Genomic DNA, 18,085 nt, shown 5'->3' on the forward strand with positions numbered 1-18,085 from the left:
AAAAAAGCCTTTGCAGCACATACAGTTCAGCTTTCCACATCCTCTAACATCACGCTGACCTTTTAGTATCCGGCCTAAGATGGCACATACACAATTCTCACAAGAATAAAAATACTAGCATCAACCAGCTCTTTTCACCCAAATGCTTTGCCAAAACTTTTACCTTATAGCACCCACATAAGGGAGATCACTGCATAGCTTAAGTTAAGCGCTGATAAAAGCAGCCTGATTTTCAGTTTACAAAGCGGATTACAATTTTAAGTTTACAATGCAGATCATTAAGAGCTAATTGTGCATGGTTCCTGCTATGATTCATCAGGATCTGAATTAGATGACTGATATTACATAGAAATTCCCGAGTCCAAGTACGGGCCTGGACGAGATCAAATTAGAAAGCTGTGGCAGAAACAGAAACCCAAGGCTGTGCTTCAACTCCCAGAGCACAGCAGCTTTTCTTTCACAGAACAGAGAAAAATAAATGGAAGTCGACTGTCCAAACAAGCATAAGACTAAAATAAATAAATAAAAAGTCACTATTTGCACTGCTAGACTGACTGCTAGACTGAAATGCTCCTGGAACATTCAACCTTATTTGAATGCATGCTTTAAAAAAAAAAAAAAAAAAAGGGCAAGTGAGGGATTTTACAGGGTTGAAAATAGACACTATCCAAAGTGCAGTATTTAGCTGGATTAAAAAAAAGAAAGACAAAAAATGGAGACAGAGTTATAGGGAAACCACCAAACTGTTTGGACACACAACCGTGAAATGTGTAAGAGAGCTCTACAAGTTACAGGGTGAAAAGGTGTCACTACCCCTAGTGATGGGTGAATCTTAAGAGTTGGCAGATTTAGTTTGGATAAGCACCCAGAAGTCTGAGAGGCCATCTGAAGCTTATCCGAACCCTCAGAACCTCTCCGGTCTGCAAGAACAGCTCTCTCGCAAGATTTCCGGCACTTGCTGCTTCTGGTCAGCCCAGAAATACCTTGAGAATGTCCCTCTTGCAGTATTTCAGCACTCTAGCTTCTGGAAGAAGCCAGGTGCAAAGGTACCTGCAAAAGGGAAAAGTGATGAGAAAAAAAAAGTTAACTTTTTGGAATCTCATAAAGGCTTGGTTTGAAACTGGGGATGAAGAGGTGGGTTTCCTAGGTTATCTGGACTGGCTGGCCCATCCCTAAATATCTTCATGTGGGAAAAGTGTAGGCTTCACGCATAAACACGTACTCACTGCATCCAGCTCGCATCTACAAGTGGTACACCTGGAGACTCACCATTTGTTTGCATAGAAGGTGCAAGATTTCAGCAAGCAAGACGCCGGCTCTTCCCACAGGAAGCAAAGGTTTGCTAAATTCTCTAGAATGAAAGAAAAACAGATATTTTTCCTTATAATTTATATTGTCTGAAGATGGTTTCATCCTTGTAAAACAGTGCTCCAAGCCTGAAATGCAAGGCAAGGGGTAGTGATCTGAGGCAGGTAATCACCTTGAACTTCTGCCAGGGATAAAGGATTTGATCTAGCTAGCACTGCCGATAAAACAGACTTCAGTGATGCAGTGCGCTTGCCACAACGGGGCTAATTACAAAGATTTTATTATTATGTAACGTCAAACCCACTAATTTTTGTGGGATGCTGCATTTGGGTAGCGGGACCCATTTTGGGGAAAAGGCTATTATTTTCTTAATCCACTACTTACAGCAAAAGGGAACCATTCAATTGGCTTCTAGTTAATCCCCAAATATATAAGGACATGCATAAAATACAGAAACTCTGGTCCTGGAAGCAGTTTCCAGTCTTGCAGGCCAGGTTTTGTGCCCGTTTAAGGCAATGCCCCGGTGGCAGTTATTACACTCCGTGACATAAGGACTCCTGCACAATAGCTCACTCTCTTCAAATCTAATTCTCAGAGCCTCAGTGTGCTCTCAAATGACTGCGACTGTGCAACACCGGGGTATTTTTTAGATGAGCTGAAACAAACAGGATTGAAGTAGATTTACAGATAAAACTTTCACCCCTGAACAGCAGTGACTGCACAGCAGCAAGCTCCCTTCCCACCACAGCTTTCAGTCTGGTGCAAGTCCTGAACAATGTGCAGCAAGCCTTTTATCAACTCGTAGGAGAAGTTGAGCCTCTAACACTACTTGTCTTTTATCTACTGATAGGAACCACGCTGTGAAAATACTACAGCGTAGCCAGGCAGACAGCTCAGCTCAACCGATACTGGAAAAGAACAGCATTGCTTACTGTATAAGTTCTCTCATAGAGATTCCTCCTTCTTTTAACATGGGGGTCACCAACTCAGCTAGGTACAACCAAATATGGGGTATATCTATGGCCATATCGTCCGCCATCTCCAAGGTATCTGAAAAGCTTTAAAAGAAGGAAAAACGTCAAACATTAAAGACAATTTAATTTGAGACTTTTCCTGCAAAGTAAATCTGCACTTTCAAAAATTCTTTTTCCCCGTCCCCCCTGCCCCCCCAAATAAAGTAAAGAAAAAAGAAAATCACAAAGGTAACAAAGAAAACTATTGCCATCTTGTGCTTTCAATGCTTCAAAACTGCCAGGAGGGAATTTCTCTATGCGGTAACATGGAGAGCATGTGGAAAAGGCATCGCCTTCTGTAAAACCAGCAGATACATACAGGAAAGCTCCATTTACAATCATTCTTATATCCCAGTAACAAATCGTTTACTAACTAGTAAAACGTGCACAAGTAAAAAAAAGCATTTTTGTCTATAAATACAAATCATCTAATAAGTGGAGCCTGCTTAAAAAAATCCAAAAATTTACTGAAGGGGGTTAATAGTAACGAAGTCCAAATGTAAGGTAATCAGCAAAATGTCTGTAAGTGTGTAAAAAAAACAGAAGAAAAATATTCAATACACCAGAGGGAGGTTTCCAACCAGAACAGAAAACACAGCAGGATGAATTACAAAATCGCTCCCCAACTCTGGATACAGTTTCCAGAATCACTCAAAACTCTTCTTTCCCATAAAAGCCTTGTAGGTGGCTTCACTTCCCATGCCTGGTACAGATGATCATTTTTCTGGCTCTCCTGCTAGCTTTCATCATGATTCATTTCTCACCAAAAACCCTGAAAGTTCTGGGGTCCGGTTTAGTGACTATAAATTCATATTTTCTCTTGTGCTTCAAAACCAGAAACAATCTCCTTTGCTTTGTTCTTTACTTTGCTTTGTCCTCTGCTACCTAGGTTTGTCCAAGCGTTCCTGCCAGAAATTGGTTTCCTGCTGTGTATCTCTCCAGACTTGCGCTGTGACCAGCACTCATCCCATAACCCCTAATTACAGAGCAATTTGTCTTGCGTGAATAAGTATAGTGGTTTTCGGTGTTGTTCTCATGTGCCTGCTGAACACCACTTGCCCTCTCATCATCTTCAGGAGCTGTTTCACTTTGTTCATGCCACATTCAGACCACATGTCCCACTATTTCATCAAGATCCTACTTATTTGGCATCACAACCACTTATCCACACTCCAGGGAACACAGGAATGGCTTTAATCACAATCCATTATGTAAATGTATCACTTGAAACAAGTCGTTTTGACCATCAGCGACTGCGTGGACACAGACGAGTGCACTCCCTGTGGATATGTATTTTTTACTGCTGTTCCATACGGTTTTGAACTCAGGCTGCCTACACTTTTCCTGTGAGCCACTGGATTGCATCACGATGAAATTCACTGCCAGGCATGGGTGCAGGGAGATCACTGTTGGAGCGCTCAGTGGTACCACGAGGAGACATAATTCAAATAAAAGCAGCAAGACAGGGCTAACCACCCAGAAACTCAGTATCTGAAAGCATTATTTCATCTGCTCATTCACTGGCTGCTCTTTGTGATTGTCCCTGTTTTAATCACCCTGCTCTAAGCTCCAGCAAGGACTGAGTGGTGCTGGGGACCTCCCTGGGAATGCGGATTGTTTTACGACTGGATACCAGTTCAAATCCAGGCTGGGAACACAAAACCCAGAGAGCTGAAATGAACCAGCAGCCGAAACTCAGATCTCTTGAGGAAGTCTAACCCATCTGATACTGCATATTCTCCTTCTCAGCGCCTCGAGGACATGTCCACTCCTTAAAGTGGAGGTGTCCTGAGAAATGGCATCATATGGGTGAAGGCTGTTTTAGCAGTGGGAGAGTGGCTACGGTTCTGTGGATGCACAGGACTTCAGGCTACGCAGCTTCCAGGCACTAATGTCACGTGGAGATTTTTTACTTCTTCCTCCTCTTTTAATTGCATTCAGTGATTTGCCAAAAGGCAGACGTTGACAAACGTATCACAAAAGAGAAATCTAAACACGCACATTTAAATAGACACCCACCATATTTGCTTAGAAAAAAATACTTATATAAATACAAAAATATTTACATTCACTAAAGCATTTGAAATACTTAAAAATATATTACAATAACTATATTACTTATAAATACACTCAGGTGAAAAAACTGCTTCAAAACAGATGCGTGGAGAAGGCAGGATACCAAAGCAAGGTGGGAAATCATTCCTCTCCCACACAGTGTTCATTTGCAAAGAACGCTAAAGAAAAGTATCCATTTCTACGCGCAGAATACAAACCCCTTGAAGAAATCCTGCTTGCTCAGCTTTCCCGACTGCACCAACTGATGTAATAACTGGCCCATGTGATCCCTGGTGATCTGACTCCTCTCGAGCGTCGACTCCACTCCCACTCGCACGAAAACAGGCAGCAGATTCTGGGTGCTCAGTTCCTCCACGCACTGCATTGCTTCCTGTTCGAACGACACACAGGATCATTCGCCTGAACTGAAAACATCAAAGAACGGGGCAGAAGGATATTTTCTACTGTAACATAGAGGTTTTTCTGGAAATGAGTATTTAGTGAAGCTGCCAGGCAAAGGTGCCGAACTAGGCTGTGGAACCTCATCACAAATCACCACTGAGATGGCAATTGAATAATAATAATAATAGTACAAAAAGAGATGAGAATTCATACCACACAAGCAAAAATTTTTTAAAATACTATCACACTCCATGGTACTGTTCAGCTGCTCAGTGAAAGGACAGGAATTGTCATCTGGATGCCACCAAAATGCCTAGTATTTCATCAAGTATCAAGCCAAGTGAAAAGGAGGACATCAGGTTAGATTCATTACTGATCTGATCTGGCACAGAAATGCCTGTGTTACAAACCCACACCATATAAAGAAGCAGAAAATAGGTAGGGAGCATTTGGAGGAAAATTTCCCTGTTCTAAAGCTTCTACTTTCTGGCATGTGCTTTTTGTAACCGAAGCAAACAAAACACTCTTAGAAACTTTCAGAGAAGCGCTCAATGTCATCCTTCAAAAATCTCCGTCATCAGCAAAGATCTTCCACTGACCTTCTAGGTTCAGCCCAATGGATCTCAACGGGCTTCCTGACTAAAGACATTTGCTCTTTGTCTTAGGTTATGCCTTTAGTTATCAAGAACTGGCAGTCCCAGATGCATTTCTGCAGGCCCCGAACGGCTTTTTTCTGCAGGTCACAAGCCTGGCGGTCCCAGACTGCACGCTCAGGTCAGAGCTCTTCCGTCAGATGTGCCCGATGGATGCTGGTGTCTCCAGGACAGACAGGTGAACATGCTGCTGTCAACCCTGCTGTCACCAGACGCTAGCATACAGCTCAGCAGTTTTAATTTACAGTCAGGTTAAATACTGAAGACTAAACTCATGAGAAACAGCTATTCCTCTGCTATATACTACATGAACATGCCCATATATGGCCTTATTAATGCGAGTTTAAACTGAATTAGTCAGAAGCTTCGTTGCACGCTGCATTGGAAGAGCACTAACAATTTACAATTTACAACCCCCTAATGCAAACGAGCTGCCTCAATCTGATGTACTTTTTTTTAACCACAGGTGCACTTGTCTAATTCAACTCTATTTCCATCCAGCCATAAAAAAAATTTCATCGTATTCACAAGCAGAGAAACTGAAGCAGCCCCTTAGCCCCAGACATCCAGGGGTTAGCCTTTGAAGTCTATCGCAAAAAGAAAAAGGGCTGGAGACTCCTTTGTTAACCAGCCCTGCTGTCCCCAACTCCTCCTGCTGAGACCTGCCAGGCCAGCACGCTGGAGGATGTTGTGAATCAAAGTGGTTGTTTTTTTTTTTTTTCTCCAAACCAGGATTTAATAATTTCTCCTGATAACTAGATGTGAACCCAAAACAATCCATCATAAGAATATTCCTCTTTCCGATTTTAATTGGAAGCCCTATGAAGTGCAAGCAGCAACTCTTTTTAGGGTGCCAAACTAGTAACTCCCTAGTGCTGCCATTTCAAACTTGGCAGGTTTTTAAAATTTATTTCAGCAAAAGATCAAACCAATCAGCTTTGCAGTGAATGTAACATGTCTTGCAAACTCCCTGGACAAGCTAAAAATCCATTTACAAGGGAAACAAAATTTCAACCTTTAACTAGGAAGCGATGACAGCTGCTCAGTAATTTTCAGTGTTTATTAAAAATACTCTGGAGTGGTTTGTTCAATATTTAGTATTGCTTTATCTGCCTCCAGATCAGAACAGCACATACTTCGATAGCTGAATGAAAACCTCAGTTTATTTTCCCGCTAGCTTTTCTGCTTCCAAAATTGCTGTTATTATGGAGCTGCTCAGTGATTCATGACAGATACACATACATCTTGCTACTTAAAACACACAAGCTGGGCTATTTTTCCTATTGCTAGCAGGGCAGAAAACAAGTTTGGGAGACAACTATCCTAAAACTGCCCATGGAGCTGCTGCTGCTGCACTAATTTTGACAGCCCCCCCTGTTTCTGTTAACTCTGTGTGAGATGGGTGCTTACAAAGACACTGTTCCTGGAAAGAAAACATACTCTAGTCCCACAGACTTTTCTGCTAAGTGTGGTTTTCATTTGCTTACCTTAAAATCATTAATATGCAAGAACTCATCAATGATAGATTTGCATTTTCTCTCTATTTCCTCTTCTGATAGCGAAGGCTTTTCTTGCGCTGGAGCTGGGGGAGCTTCTGGCTTGGCTGGTAGAAATTTAAGAAAAACAAACACATTTGGAAAAGGAAAATCAGCGTCATTTTCAGAGATGACATTCTGAAAACAGAAGTCACCGGAGCAGGGTGTGTTCCCTGTTCCATCATCAGGCACGGGTCACTTCTATCTTGGCTACATTTCCCCTGTATGAACTCTCAATATTTCTGTACATCAACCTTCTTGTAGAAACACAGCTGGCAGTGACACAGGTTGCAACACCTTCAAAGCTCTCTATCAACTTTAAATAATTAAACTTTGAGCTGTTAACAGCATGCTGCCCATTTAAAACATGCTCACTGTGATGGGCAGCAAACCAAAGCAATCTCCTGATCACATCCCCAAAACCTTGGTCCTCATGAAGTCCTTTACAAAGTCCCAAAGCTTCAAGATGAGCGCGTGCTGTGTCATGGCAGTCGAGATGTATTCTTCACTGTAGCAGTTTCTAGATGGTTCCCAGGGACGGAGCAAAACACTGTACTTATGGTAAAGATTCTGTCCACAGGGAATATCGCTCTAAGTGTCCTCAATATTTTCTCACTAACAAATCAGCTCAAGCTGGCAGGAGCAAAAAGCGAGAGCTGCAGCACTGACAAGGTGACAAGCCACCTCAGCGGGTGCTAACACCCCACTGCACTGAGACCTGCTTGGAAGGAGGGCTGGCAACAATGCAGTGCTAAAAAGATACCGTGCACAGTCTGTCCCAGACCCAAGTCACTGCTCTGGCCCTGGGAAGAGTTTGGAAAGGGCAGATCCGGCCTTACCGGGCACTAAAGAAGCATTTCTGCAGAACTGACACTGATTTTGGAGACTCTGAGCCCAGAAACCAGCAGCAACAGTGACAGGATATGAGCAGGCAAGACAGTGCCATGGAGTGGTGCTTTGCTAATATCTCCAGTCTTTCAACTCTGATGAATCCTAAGGAGGAGCTGGTGAGAGGAGGTGACGCCAAGGCCTGTATGAATCAGTTGTGTTACAAACCTTTGGGAGACAGATCACAGCTATCACAGCTCCATGATGTGTCACTGCGGGCCAAATATTCACTCCGCTGCACAGAAATCTGTCACTTTTTCTGATAGATTTTTCCCTTATGCCTTTTCACACATTCAGCAAGATTCCCCGAGCACGGGAGAGCCACTTACCAGATTCCTTGGCTTTGTTCCTCTCTGCCTCTGTGCTGTTCCTGTCCATCTCCATACCGCCTGTTAACTGCTTCACCGTCTCCAACATCTCCCTCCGCTGCTCCTCTTGTGCCTGATTGTCGAGCAGCAGCTCTTTACTGCTGCTGCCCCGTAGGAAGGTGTTGGGACGGGAGAGGGAAGGTGGGAGAGGTTTGTCATTCTTCTCCCTGCCCGTGCTCCCGCGACTGCAGAACAAAACCAGACAGGCTTAAGGGTTATGGTATGAGTAACCCCTACTCGCAGCACTGGTAATGTTAGAAAAGATACTGGATAGCTTTATAGTAACTGCGGGAAAAAAAACCCACAACACAAACCTGGCAGGATTGCCGTCTCAATTTTTTACAGTCGTAGCTACGCAGAATATAATCAAAATTAACTCAAGTCTCAGAGAGGCACAAACACAAATATCCACAGAGTGGACAGGCAGAGCCAATGCTTCCCAGAGAACACACGGAAAAGCAATGGAGTCCTTACAGCACCCGTTTTATATGTGGAATGCTGAATTTTATAATGTAAAGGCACTGTTTTACTGTGAAATGGTATGAGCGGTGTATTTTTTTACCCATTTATTGAAAAATAGCTTCCAAATAGTGAAGGCTGCCAGCAACAGGTGACAAGGATCTGTCCTATTAATTACTGTGTTAATGAGTAAGATGGGCAAAACAATACCAAAATTGAGTAATTTCCAGGTAAGCCAGAGTTTTAGGTCAAATACGAGGGAAAACATCAGAGGGGCAAACCCAAGAAAACAGTCCAGCAGCTCATGTGTACTGAAGGAAGAACTACTGATGTTTTAAATGAACTGTACATTTATAAACCATGTCTAGAGCTAATAAATTATTGAGGGTTAATGCATGTTTCATGTTACAAGCTGGAGTGGCTGTAGCCCTGATGAAATCAGGGGGTGTGTGAGAACCACACAGCCTTATGTATGTATCGCAGGGTGCGGAAGCTCAGGCAGGCTTGGTCACACCTAATGGGAAGGGTCAGACACAGCCAGAGGGTTTTGAGAGCCCTGCTAAATTTCTGCAAGGTTTTAGGCATGGTTTTCTGGATAAATAAACCTACTGACCTGGCTGAATCCATGAGCATTGAATCCAGCCCGCATACCTATTTATTACAACGTTTCATCTGAAGAGTTTTTAACCTGTTATAAACTACTAGCAAACGTATCCTGAGATAAAGGGTGACTGCAAAGTGGAAACTAAAACATTCACCGTAATGGCTTTAAAAATTAATACCACCTGTCTCTCCTATGATATTATAAAATATGCATGTGTTTTAAGTTAACTCAAAGTACACGGGGGTGGGGAGAAAGACCCAGCCATTCCTGGAAACTCAATGAAATTCTCTTTTTTTCTGTGCGCTGGTAACTAGAGCAGTAAGTGAAAAGCGCAGGCGTACAGACAGCAGAAGGGAAAGTCATCATTGGACTGAAGCTTACCTAGTTAAGGCCCTGCGAGAATCTAATTCTGAAGATGCGGATGAGGCAGATACAGATGAGACTGGAGGCTGCAGTGCAGAAAATCTGTTCAAACTAGTGGCACTTGGTCGTAAGGAGTCTGGGAGATTGTAAAGACAACACAGAGAAGCGCGACAACAAGGTCAGTAGCCGCTGAAACCGTGGCATCACAAAATCATTTAAGTAATAGCTGGTTTCGAAGTGATGGGGAGAGAACTGAAGGGAAAGGGTTGGTCCTGCCCCACTTTAACCCTGCTTGCCAAGCAGTCACGCACAGAGAGATGAGCATTCCCACCCAAATCCGCTCTTGGCAAGGATGGCTGGTAGCAAAGCACAGGGTGAGGACCCATCCTGACTTACCCATCTCGCTTGCCTTTGCTCCACCACTGCTGCCCTTTCCCCAGCTGCCCAGCTGGGCTTTAGGCACAAGCTGAATCTTCTCATCTATTGTGGGCTGTAAAACACATCAAGACATACCATTACAAGGGTAAATCATACATCTTAATTATAAATGGGGTATTTTTTGGCAAAAATCCTGTCTTGTGAATATGAAAATGCTCTTTAACACGTTTTTGGAAGACAGAGCCAGGCACAGAGGACATCATAAACAGCCTCTTCCAAAGTGTCAGTGAAAGACGTTCACAATGACCAGGAGCTTCTTTTTATTGGGAACTCTGAAGCTCAGTAAGGAGGGAAAAGCACAGAATATCAGTACTTAAAAGATGTTCAGTTTGTTTGTGATGAGTAAAATGGTTCTGCTGTTCACTCCATCTACCAGTCATGGCTTTGGGGGGAATCTGCACGGTAACAGAATTCAGAGGGTGAAGAATGACAATATGTTGCAGAACTTGGGGGGAAAAAAGTAGTGTCTGACAAGAAGAGAATATTGATTTTACAATGCTCAGTAGGTGAATTTATTGACGAGGAGGTTGTGACCCCACAGATCTCTTTGTATGAGCTCCTCTCTCCTTCTGACAATGCAGCTGTTGTGGAGCTAGCTCTGTTTGTACTGTGTTTGTACTAAATGGAGTAGAAGGACTTTTCCCAGATGAGCTGTAAGCCCAGACAAAAGCAGGCTGAATCTCTCCTGCTAATTAAGTTTTGGAGTCTGTTTTATGACTTTCACAAGAAAAAAACTGAGTTTGATCTGCAGAAGGGCTACAGTCTGTCCAGGTTCTGCTTTACAGCTCTCCGAGCACCCAGGCACTGAGAGCAAAATTCAGGGAGAGTGACATTAATTGGGACAAGGGAATGGCTAGGAATCACCCTGATTTATGTGAACGACAAAGTTCTCCTTGGCAAGAAATCCCAAAGCTGTTCTGAAGATCATTAAAAAAGGAGAAATCTCCAAGCTTGCCTAACCTGCAGCCTGAAATAAATGTCCCAAAGTCACCACTTTAATGGTTAAATAACAGGAAGATGCTCATCTGGAGGACAGGTGTGGAAGTTTATCACATACTGAGGGACGCAACAGCACCACACAGAAGTCCAGAAACACCGTAAAAGCAGACACAGCTCTTCTCATACCACCTGAACCTTTCAAGCCTCGAGTGCTGCCATCTGTGACATGTCAATTTGAAAACAAAATATTCCTGAATGTGATATCCTCATTCTACTAAGAAGCAGTGTCAGAATAGGGTCCTGAGAACTTGAGGCAGCAAAGGACTTCTGTCAGACAGGTGTTTGAGACCCCTTCTGCAATAGTCATGTGATGTGCTGCATCATCATCACACACAATACCCCACTCACATTCTCTTTTCATCATTTAATAAAATGCAGATTTTCCAACTAAGAGAACTTCTGGGTCACTAAAAGGACATTATGAACCTGATAAAAAGCATACGCATACTCCTTTCCCTCAGAACAAACAAAATAGGAACATTCAGAAGACAATGGAGTCTTCCTTTGTGCTTTATTTATGCACAGTATTAACTCTGGGGATTTAAAATGTCCCCAAACCCCAGTTTTGACCTGTAAACACCGTAATGGTCTTTCCTAGACAGGCAGACACAGTAAGGCAAGACCTCGGCATTTTTGTTGCTCTGAACGAGTCTTGTGCTGGCACCTACCTTGGTGATTTTAAGGAACTTGGTGGGGTCCAGCACTCTGCTGTTCTTTGCCCCCTGCACAGTGTTCCAACCGCCTTCATCGACCCGCTGGACACCTGCCAGATGACAAACACAACTGCCCTTAGCTCATCCCTACTGCTCCAGCGGCACTCCGGGAGAATGCAGGCCATTGTCTCCAAGTTCAACAGGAGGAGGAAAAGCAGACGGCACATTTCTGCTAAGCCTCAGCACAATTCTGTGCAGAAATCACGTCTTTCAGAGTGTTTCTTCAGACTAAGATGACATAACTAGCTTGCCTTAATTACTATAAAACAGCCTTGATGTGAAAGATCTCAGTATTTTCAAGGGCTGGTTTTGGTAGTGATTCTTCCTGGTTAGATTTCTCAGTGTGTGTTCTTGCGATCTGGATATGGCTGCACATACTGTGCGTTCATGAGCTCACAAAAGGAGCAGACGACGTGCCTTTGCTAACCCAAAGCCGCACTTCTTGCACAGATTTCAGCAATGCTAGGCTAGCCTAGACACAGAACCATTCAGGCAGTCCCAAGTTCCTTACCTTCTCCTAATGTCAGCTTTAGGACAATTAAAACAAAGTCTATGTGTATTTTCTTTATGCCGTGTTTTCACAGCACTTTCATTTGACAATCCTTAGTATTAAAGAATCCCCAAAATGACTTTCTCCTTGCCCTGCTCTGTCCCAGTCTTCATTCTCCCAGTCACTCCAAATTCATCTTCAGGTAGTGCCAGCCTCAAGGGCTGGTAGCAATTTAAGGTAAGGCCAAGGCATTTTCTCATGCTGAGTTAACACCTCACAACTTTAACAGCTAAAGACAACATGGTTACTCCTGAAATTAGATGCTATTCTCTTGAAATTAGATTCTGCTGTATGCAAGAATGGATGGCAAATCTGACTCCTATGCAGTAACTTGTTATAACATATTTCTGGCAGCCTGTCACAAAATCAAATATGGTTTGCATGAATGTGAAACTTAAGCACTATTGGCCTGCAATTGTCTATTTTTACCCAAGGGATTTGTCGCCGAGAAAGCCACACAGCCAATCCGTGGCAAGTCTGTTCCTTCTCCAGCCTCAGCCATCATCAGGCCCCAATTCCCTTTGCTCATTACACTTAGGGAAAAAAACCCAGATTTTTTAATTTTATATGGGATTCCCTCTATGGCCACTGGATGTGACATGAATGAAACGAGCAGCCAACTTGGCTTTTACTTTACCCGGTCTCCTCTTCTCTTTGGTCATGAGTTGTTGGACCTTCCTCTGTTCTTCTTGCTCTTCAATCTTGGCTTCTTTATGAATCTGCTCGATGGTCTTCGGGCCCTGGTCTGCTCTCCGTGACACCCAGTTGCACTAGGAAAGAAGCAAACGTGCTCAGAGAGAATTCCAGGGGAACATCATAAACGGGCTATTCTGAACACCACGAACGAGGCCTAATCCTCCCACCCTTGTAAATTCTTAGAGGGGCTGCTCCCCAGGATACTGGGGAAGATTTTGTGGAGCTGGGTCACGTTGCAGACACGCTTATCCCAGCACCACAGGTTAAAGCTACGTACTCTGGTATATAGACTGTGGTATATGTTTTGGTGGAGAATGGAGGCTGCAGTGAAGACCTGACTTTGGAGAGGCATGACTGAATTCAAGACATTTTAACCCCTAGCATCCTGCACATTCCCAGCTTTACAGTCTTTCTAGGTTCAGAGGAAAGAGATGGACTAGAGGGAGGCTGCTGTCGTTCTCTATCCGTTTATTACTGATACTGTTCATTGGAGCCCTTCCTCCAAGCTTGAGGAAAAAAATGAAACCCTGAAAATAAAGAAGCATGAAGCGACCACATTTTATCTGGAGATGGTGCTTTGCCACTCCAGGAATTGTGATGGCTGAGACAGGAATCCTGCAGAGAGAGGTGGAGCTGTCTCTCCACGAAACATTTCCACTGCTTGATGTGTCTATTCAACCATACACTGCACAGATCCATCTATCCCTGGAATAACCAGACTGTCTCTCGATCTTACTACAACCTCATTACAACTTTCGTGGTAATTATCTTTGCGTACCCTGCAGTCAAAATGGTGACATCAGCCTCCACAAAACCCCAAACCAGCTTCAAAACAGCTATTTGAGGTATGAGTAAAACCTGCTCAGGACTTCAGTCAAGCGCTGTCTCATGGCTAACACCACGCTGCTATCAGCACCTACCTGGGTGAAATTACAGGTGACCCTGCTGGGGAAGGTTTGTGCAAGCTGCAGTCACATCTTCAGCTGGATGGTGTAGAGACACCCTTCACTGTATGAGACTCCAGCATTAATGCCTTGGCTATGCTCAAAACCACTGCTCGACTACAACGTGGACAGGTCCCTGTCTGCACAGCGTGGACCCACCATTGTCACATTCTGCTGGCGCGCAGGCTCCATTTGCTTTTGTCTGCACAATATGGCCAGTAAACAACTAGCAGATGCCTGGTTGTGCCAGCAATACAGGCTAATACAGGACCATCTTTTGATAAGATCCATACTGCCATGAAGAAGAGCCCTCACAGTTCTTACAGCCACACTATAACTGGTCCCCCTGACTTGAGGGGTACGCAACTCAGAGCACTTCAGTCCCATCAGCACGAGTAAGTGCTGGCACCCAGGGCGCATGGAAATGAAGACAGCAAAGCAGTGAGACTGACACAGAGAAGCACAGGGGATGTTGTGGGGAAAAACCACCCAAAACCTCTCCTGTGAAAAGAGCTCAGGCGTATATTCTGCAGTGAGGCTGGACTAGCGGCATGAGAAGCCAGTGTGGGCATGTGTCTAACATTAAGCAGAACCAAAACACCTGACACAAGCAGTTCACCTGTCTACCAACCTTGGCCTTCATTAAGGCAAAATGGAGCGATTTCTTGTCTTTAAACAGCCAGACTTTTGGGATAAGGGGTGCAGATCTCCCCCTAACGTCCCACTTCGGCTGTAAATACTGTAAATCCCTGCTCTCATGTGAGAGCTCTTCCAGCCTGGACATGAAAGGCAACATGCTCTTTTACTTACTTGAGTTGGTACCTACCAGCCTTAGGTCTATTACATCCTGAAGCATGAACCGAATCCTTGAAGATGTTTTCCTCTCTTTCACAATCTTCTCCATCTGATTAAAATACTGGTCCATGCGAGGCTACACAAGAGAAACATCATCATCAATGTGTCTTGGAAGAAAATGAAAATATTCCCTCAGTTGGGGAGCCAGCGGGTTTTGTGTTACAGCATTTCTGTGCCAGAAACACATCTGGGGACCCAGAGCTGCTCTCCAGAGAAGTGAGTCTTGGTATCGTACGCTCCCCCCAGGTTGGATTTGAGTGTGCACAGTGCAGGATGTGCAGAAAATGAGGCACAAGTCTGTGGGCACCTCCTCTGTTTAGCACATACTTTCTCTGCATTTTTAATTACTCAAATAATCTACACCCTCTGCATGTACATAATAAACTTGCCATCCATTAAAAAAAAACCAAACAAACAGCAATGTGGTTTTTTTTCATGGTACAGCTAAGCTGATCTACTGGCTAGCTCCCACCAGAAAGGGGAGTCCTGCTCTACCTCAGAGCTCCTCCTTTTCGTATCAGCATGTGTGCTCACCTCAGCCCAAGAAAAACTGGCTCAGGAAACTAAACGGGCATAAAACTAACCCTGCGCACATCATTTTGATGCTTTACCTCCCTGAACTGTCTCAGCCGGGGTCAGAAGCACTGCTTCTCTCAGCAAGAAGCTGTTTAACGGGCTTAACTGTAGTATGAAATCCCACAAGCTCCTTTTCATCCAAGAAGTCGTGATGTGATGGAATCCAAATCAGTTTGCACCAAGACATGAAATGGTATCATTAAAGAAGCCTCCATTACGTCTAAATGTGACTCGCCAAGCTCCAAAAAGCCTTTTTCACCCAAATGGGGGCTCTAGCTGTTTTAAACAAAAAGTTTCAGGGCAGTTTTATAAAATGTTTCCCACTCCCTTCTCTAAAAACTAGCTAAACCCTTTTCCTTAAACAAACAAGAAAAACCCTATTAAAATTTGGTTCTGGCCTTGCCTTGGAAAGTTTCAGCTCTGAAAGCAAATGTTTCCAAAGTTAGGAATGACGGGGAAAATATTTAAAATGGACTTTGTCCAGAAGCTTTAATTATAACTATCACTAACACTTCAGCTTCAATAAAAACACATAATAAAACATCTACCCCATTAATAGAAAATAAATAAAGGATTCTCACTCAATCTTGATAGAAATAACAAATCACCAAGACAGGACACGGGCACCTTCTCACAACGGGTAACACGACACCTGCAAGCACTTCCCTGCTGTGTGCACGCTCCATGCTACATGGTGCCACGGCTCGAGGTTGCAGAACCAGCCAGTGCACCAAAACGTTGGCTTTTACAGGGTTTCCATGCTCGCAAAGACCAAAACAGCATCCAGGACTCATCCAACATGACCTCAGCTACTGCTTAGAAGTCAGACCCTGTTTTCTTCCCAAAGCACACGGAGAAATTTAATCCCTGCTTCTGGCACTTTCAAACCTGCATCAATAATGCACATGTTGTTGCGTTAACAGTGTAGGGTATTTAGGCTGGGGGATTAGGGGTAAACTACGCTGTTTTGGTCAATGCTCTGCAAAACAGTTTGGGAAACTGTTTCCCCACAAGGATCAGGATTGATCCGCTGTGATCCCTGCAATCCAGTGCACTGAAAGGGAACTCCCTTCCCTGAGCAGCTGAAAACAATTAGCTCAGTTTGTTTCCAGAGCTGAGTCCGACTGATTTCTGGCAAAACCCTCGAATGCTTTTTCATCCCAACCCTGGCTTTTGCAAAGGAGAAGCAGATTGTCTGTGCCAAGAGAAGCTCATCAAGTGCGTAATGCTCTGTGCTACATATACATTTGTTGGAAAATCGGGAGGAGCATGCTGGAGCACTGCAGTTACAAAACAGCCGCTTCATTCCAGCATAGCTGGAGACGATGATGACACAAAATAAACGCATCCACCAAGGTTCAGGTAGGGGTTTAAGCCAGTTAATGAGGATTTTTCTAGATTTAACCCAAACAATACATTCAGTGGTAGCTTTTGTAGGTAATGTAAGCCTTCAGTAGTAAAGAAACAACCCTAAATCTTCATGTTTTGGAAACTACAGATAAGAGGTAAATTGGAAAAAGAAACCCATAGGATATGTTGTGCACTTTTAGACCGTGTGCTTAGATGAAATATTTGGAAACGACTAACAACTAGAGAACACCATTGAAAATGATACAGACTCCATGAGAGAGGGGCAGAGAGGAGGGAGCAAGGCCAGGTTGTGATGAAACATCCACAGAAGAGTGGATGACTTCTCATGCTGTACAGAAATTCCTGAAGAAAAAAAAATAAATCCTCAAATAAAAACACCCCACACCCATTTTTCCATCCCTGCCCAGAAAGCCTCATCTCTCACTCCCGGTCCTGCCCTACCTTTGCTTTCTCAAAGTCCAGGTCCTTGCCAATGGTAGTTAGCAGGCGGCAAAGGCACTCGAGGGACTCCTCATCGTGGTTTTTCAACAGCTTTACCACGCAGTCATGCATGATAGCCTCCGTCAGCATTTTCAGTTTAAAAAGCTCGCCAATGAATTTTATATTCCCAATGGATCTCCGTCGGGCTTTGTCCTTGGCCTCTTCTAGCTCGTCATGGAGCCGCGTCTTCTCCTCTGGCTGTAAAACAGAAAAACAGCTCTAAAAAACCATGTTCACAGAGCACAGAACTCTTCAAGAGATCCAGTTTTACATTTATAGTTGCAAATGTCCCTGTTTACTTTTTTTCTTCTAAAAACCAAAAAGAGGCTGGTATAAACCCACTAATCAAGGCAAATATTTTTTATTATACTCAGCCACAGTGACAGAATGAAACTCCTAACTTCAAAATTCCCCCCAAATCGACTGCCATCTTCAAAAGAGATCATTTGCAGAGGGAGCTCTGAGAATTTATGGGGAAAAATACCACTTACAGTGGTAGCAGCTTCCAGTTCTTTCTGCTTCTTTTCAAAGACATCGTCATCAGCCTTGTCCTTTTCAAATTCCTTCTGGCAGCGATTTAACAGCAACTTGCGGAAATTTACCGTGCTCCCAGGTTTGTCTGCCATGGGCACTTTCAGCTGCAGGAGAAGGAAGAAAAACATCAGCAGAAATACGACTACACTCTACATACGAGCAAGGTTTCCTATAAGCCATCCATTACATTTTATTATGCACTTCATATTCAGCAACACAAGTCTGCAAGACTATGACAGTTAAGCATCACGTCATGATTTCCAGTAGAATTTTACATTTCA

The 18,085-nt window shown here is 43.6% G+C and overlaps 1 protein-coding gene across 23 annotated transcripts in view; it reads right to left on the reverse strand.

Annotated features, from left to right (window-relative positions):
- The window catches only part of EIF4G3 (eukaryotic translation initiation factor 4 gamma 3), a 150,482-nt gene that overhangs the window by 8,082 nt on the left and 124,315 nt on the right, over window positions 1-18,085 (reverse strand). For 22 of the 23 annotated variants that reach the window (XM_030017828.2, XM_030017829.2, XM_041124153.1 and 19 more), the window contains 12 exons: window positions 17,762-17,908; window positions 17,232-17,468; window positions 14,815-14,919; window positions 12,986-13,118; window positions 11,754-11,848; window positions 10,045-10,138; window positions 9,667-9,784; window positions 8,184-8,407; window positions 6,919-7,034; window positions 4,595-4,767; window positions 2,241-2,366; window positions 1,270-1,351 (listed from right to left, as the gene is read on the reverse strand). In XM_030017828.2, coding sequence (XP_029873688.1) covers window positions 1,270-1,351; window positions 2,241-2,366; window positions 4,595-4,767; window positions 6,919-7,034; window positions 8,184-8,407; window positions 9,667-9,784; window positions 10,045-10,138; window positions 11,754-11,848; window positions 12,986-13,118; window positions 14,815-14,919; window positions 17,232-17,468; window positions 17,762-17,908 — 1,650 coding nt within the window. Of the gene's footprint in view, window positions 1-865; window positions 1,051-1,269; window positions 1,352-2,240; window positions 2,367-4,594; window positions 4,768-6,918; window positions 7,035-8,183; window positions 8,408-9,666; window positions 9,785-10,044; window positions 10,139-11,753; window positions 11,849-12,985; window positions 13,119-14,814; window positions 14,920-17,231; window positions 17,469-17,761; window positions 17,909-18,085 lie in introns of all 23 variants that reach the window. The other variant, XR_005932617.1, reaches the window with a different exon arrangement.

The sequence above is a fragment of the Aquila chrysaetos genome, chromosome 6 (genome assembly GCF_900496995.4).
Source record: "Aquila chrysaetos chrysaetos chromosome 6, bAquChr1.4, whole genome shotgun sequence".
Classification (NCBI taxonomy): domain Eukaryota; kingdom Metazoa; phylum Chordata; class Aves; order Accipitriformes; family Accipitridae; genus Aquila; species Aquila chrysaetos.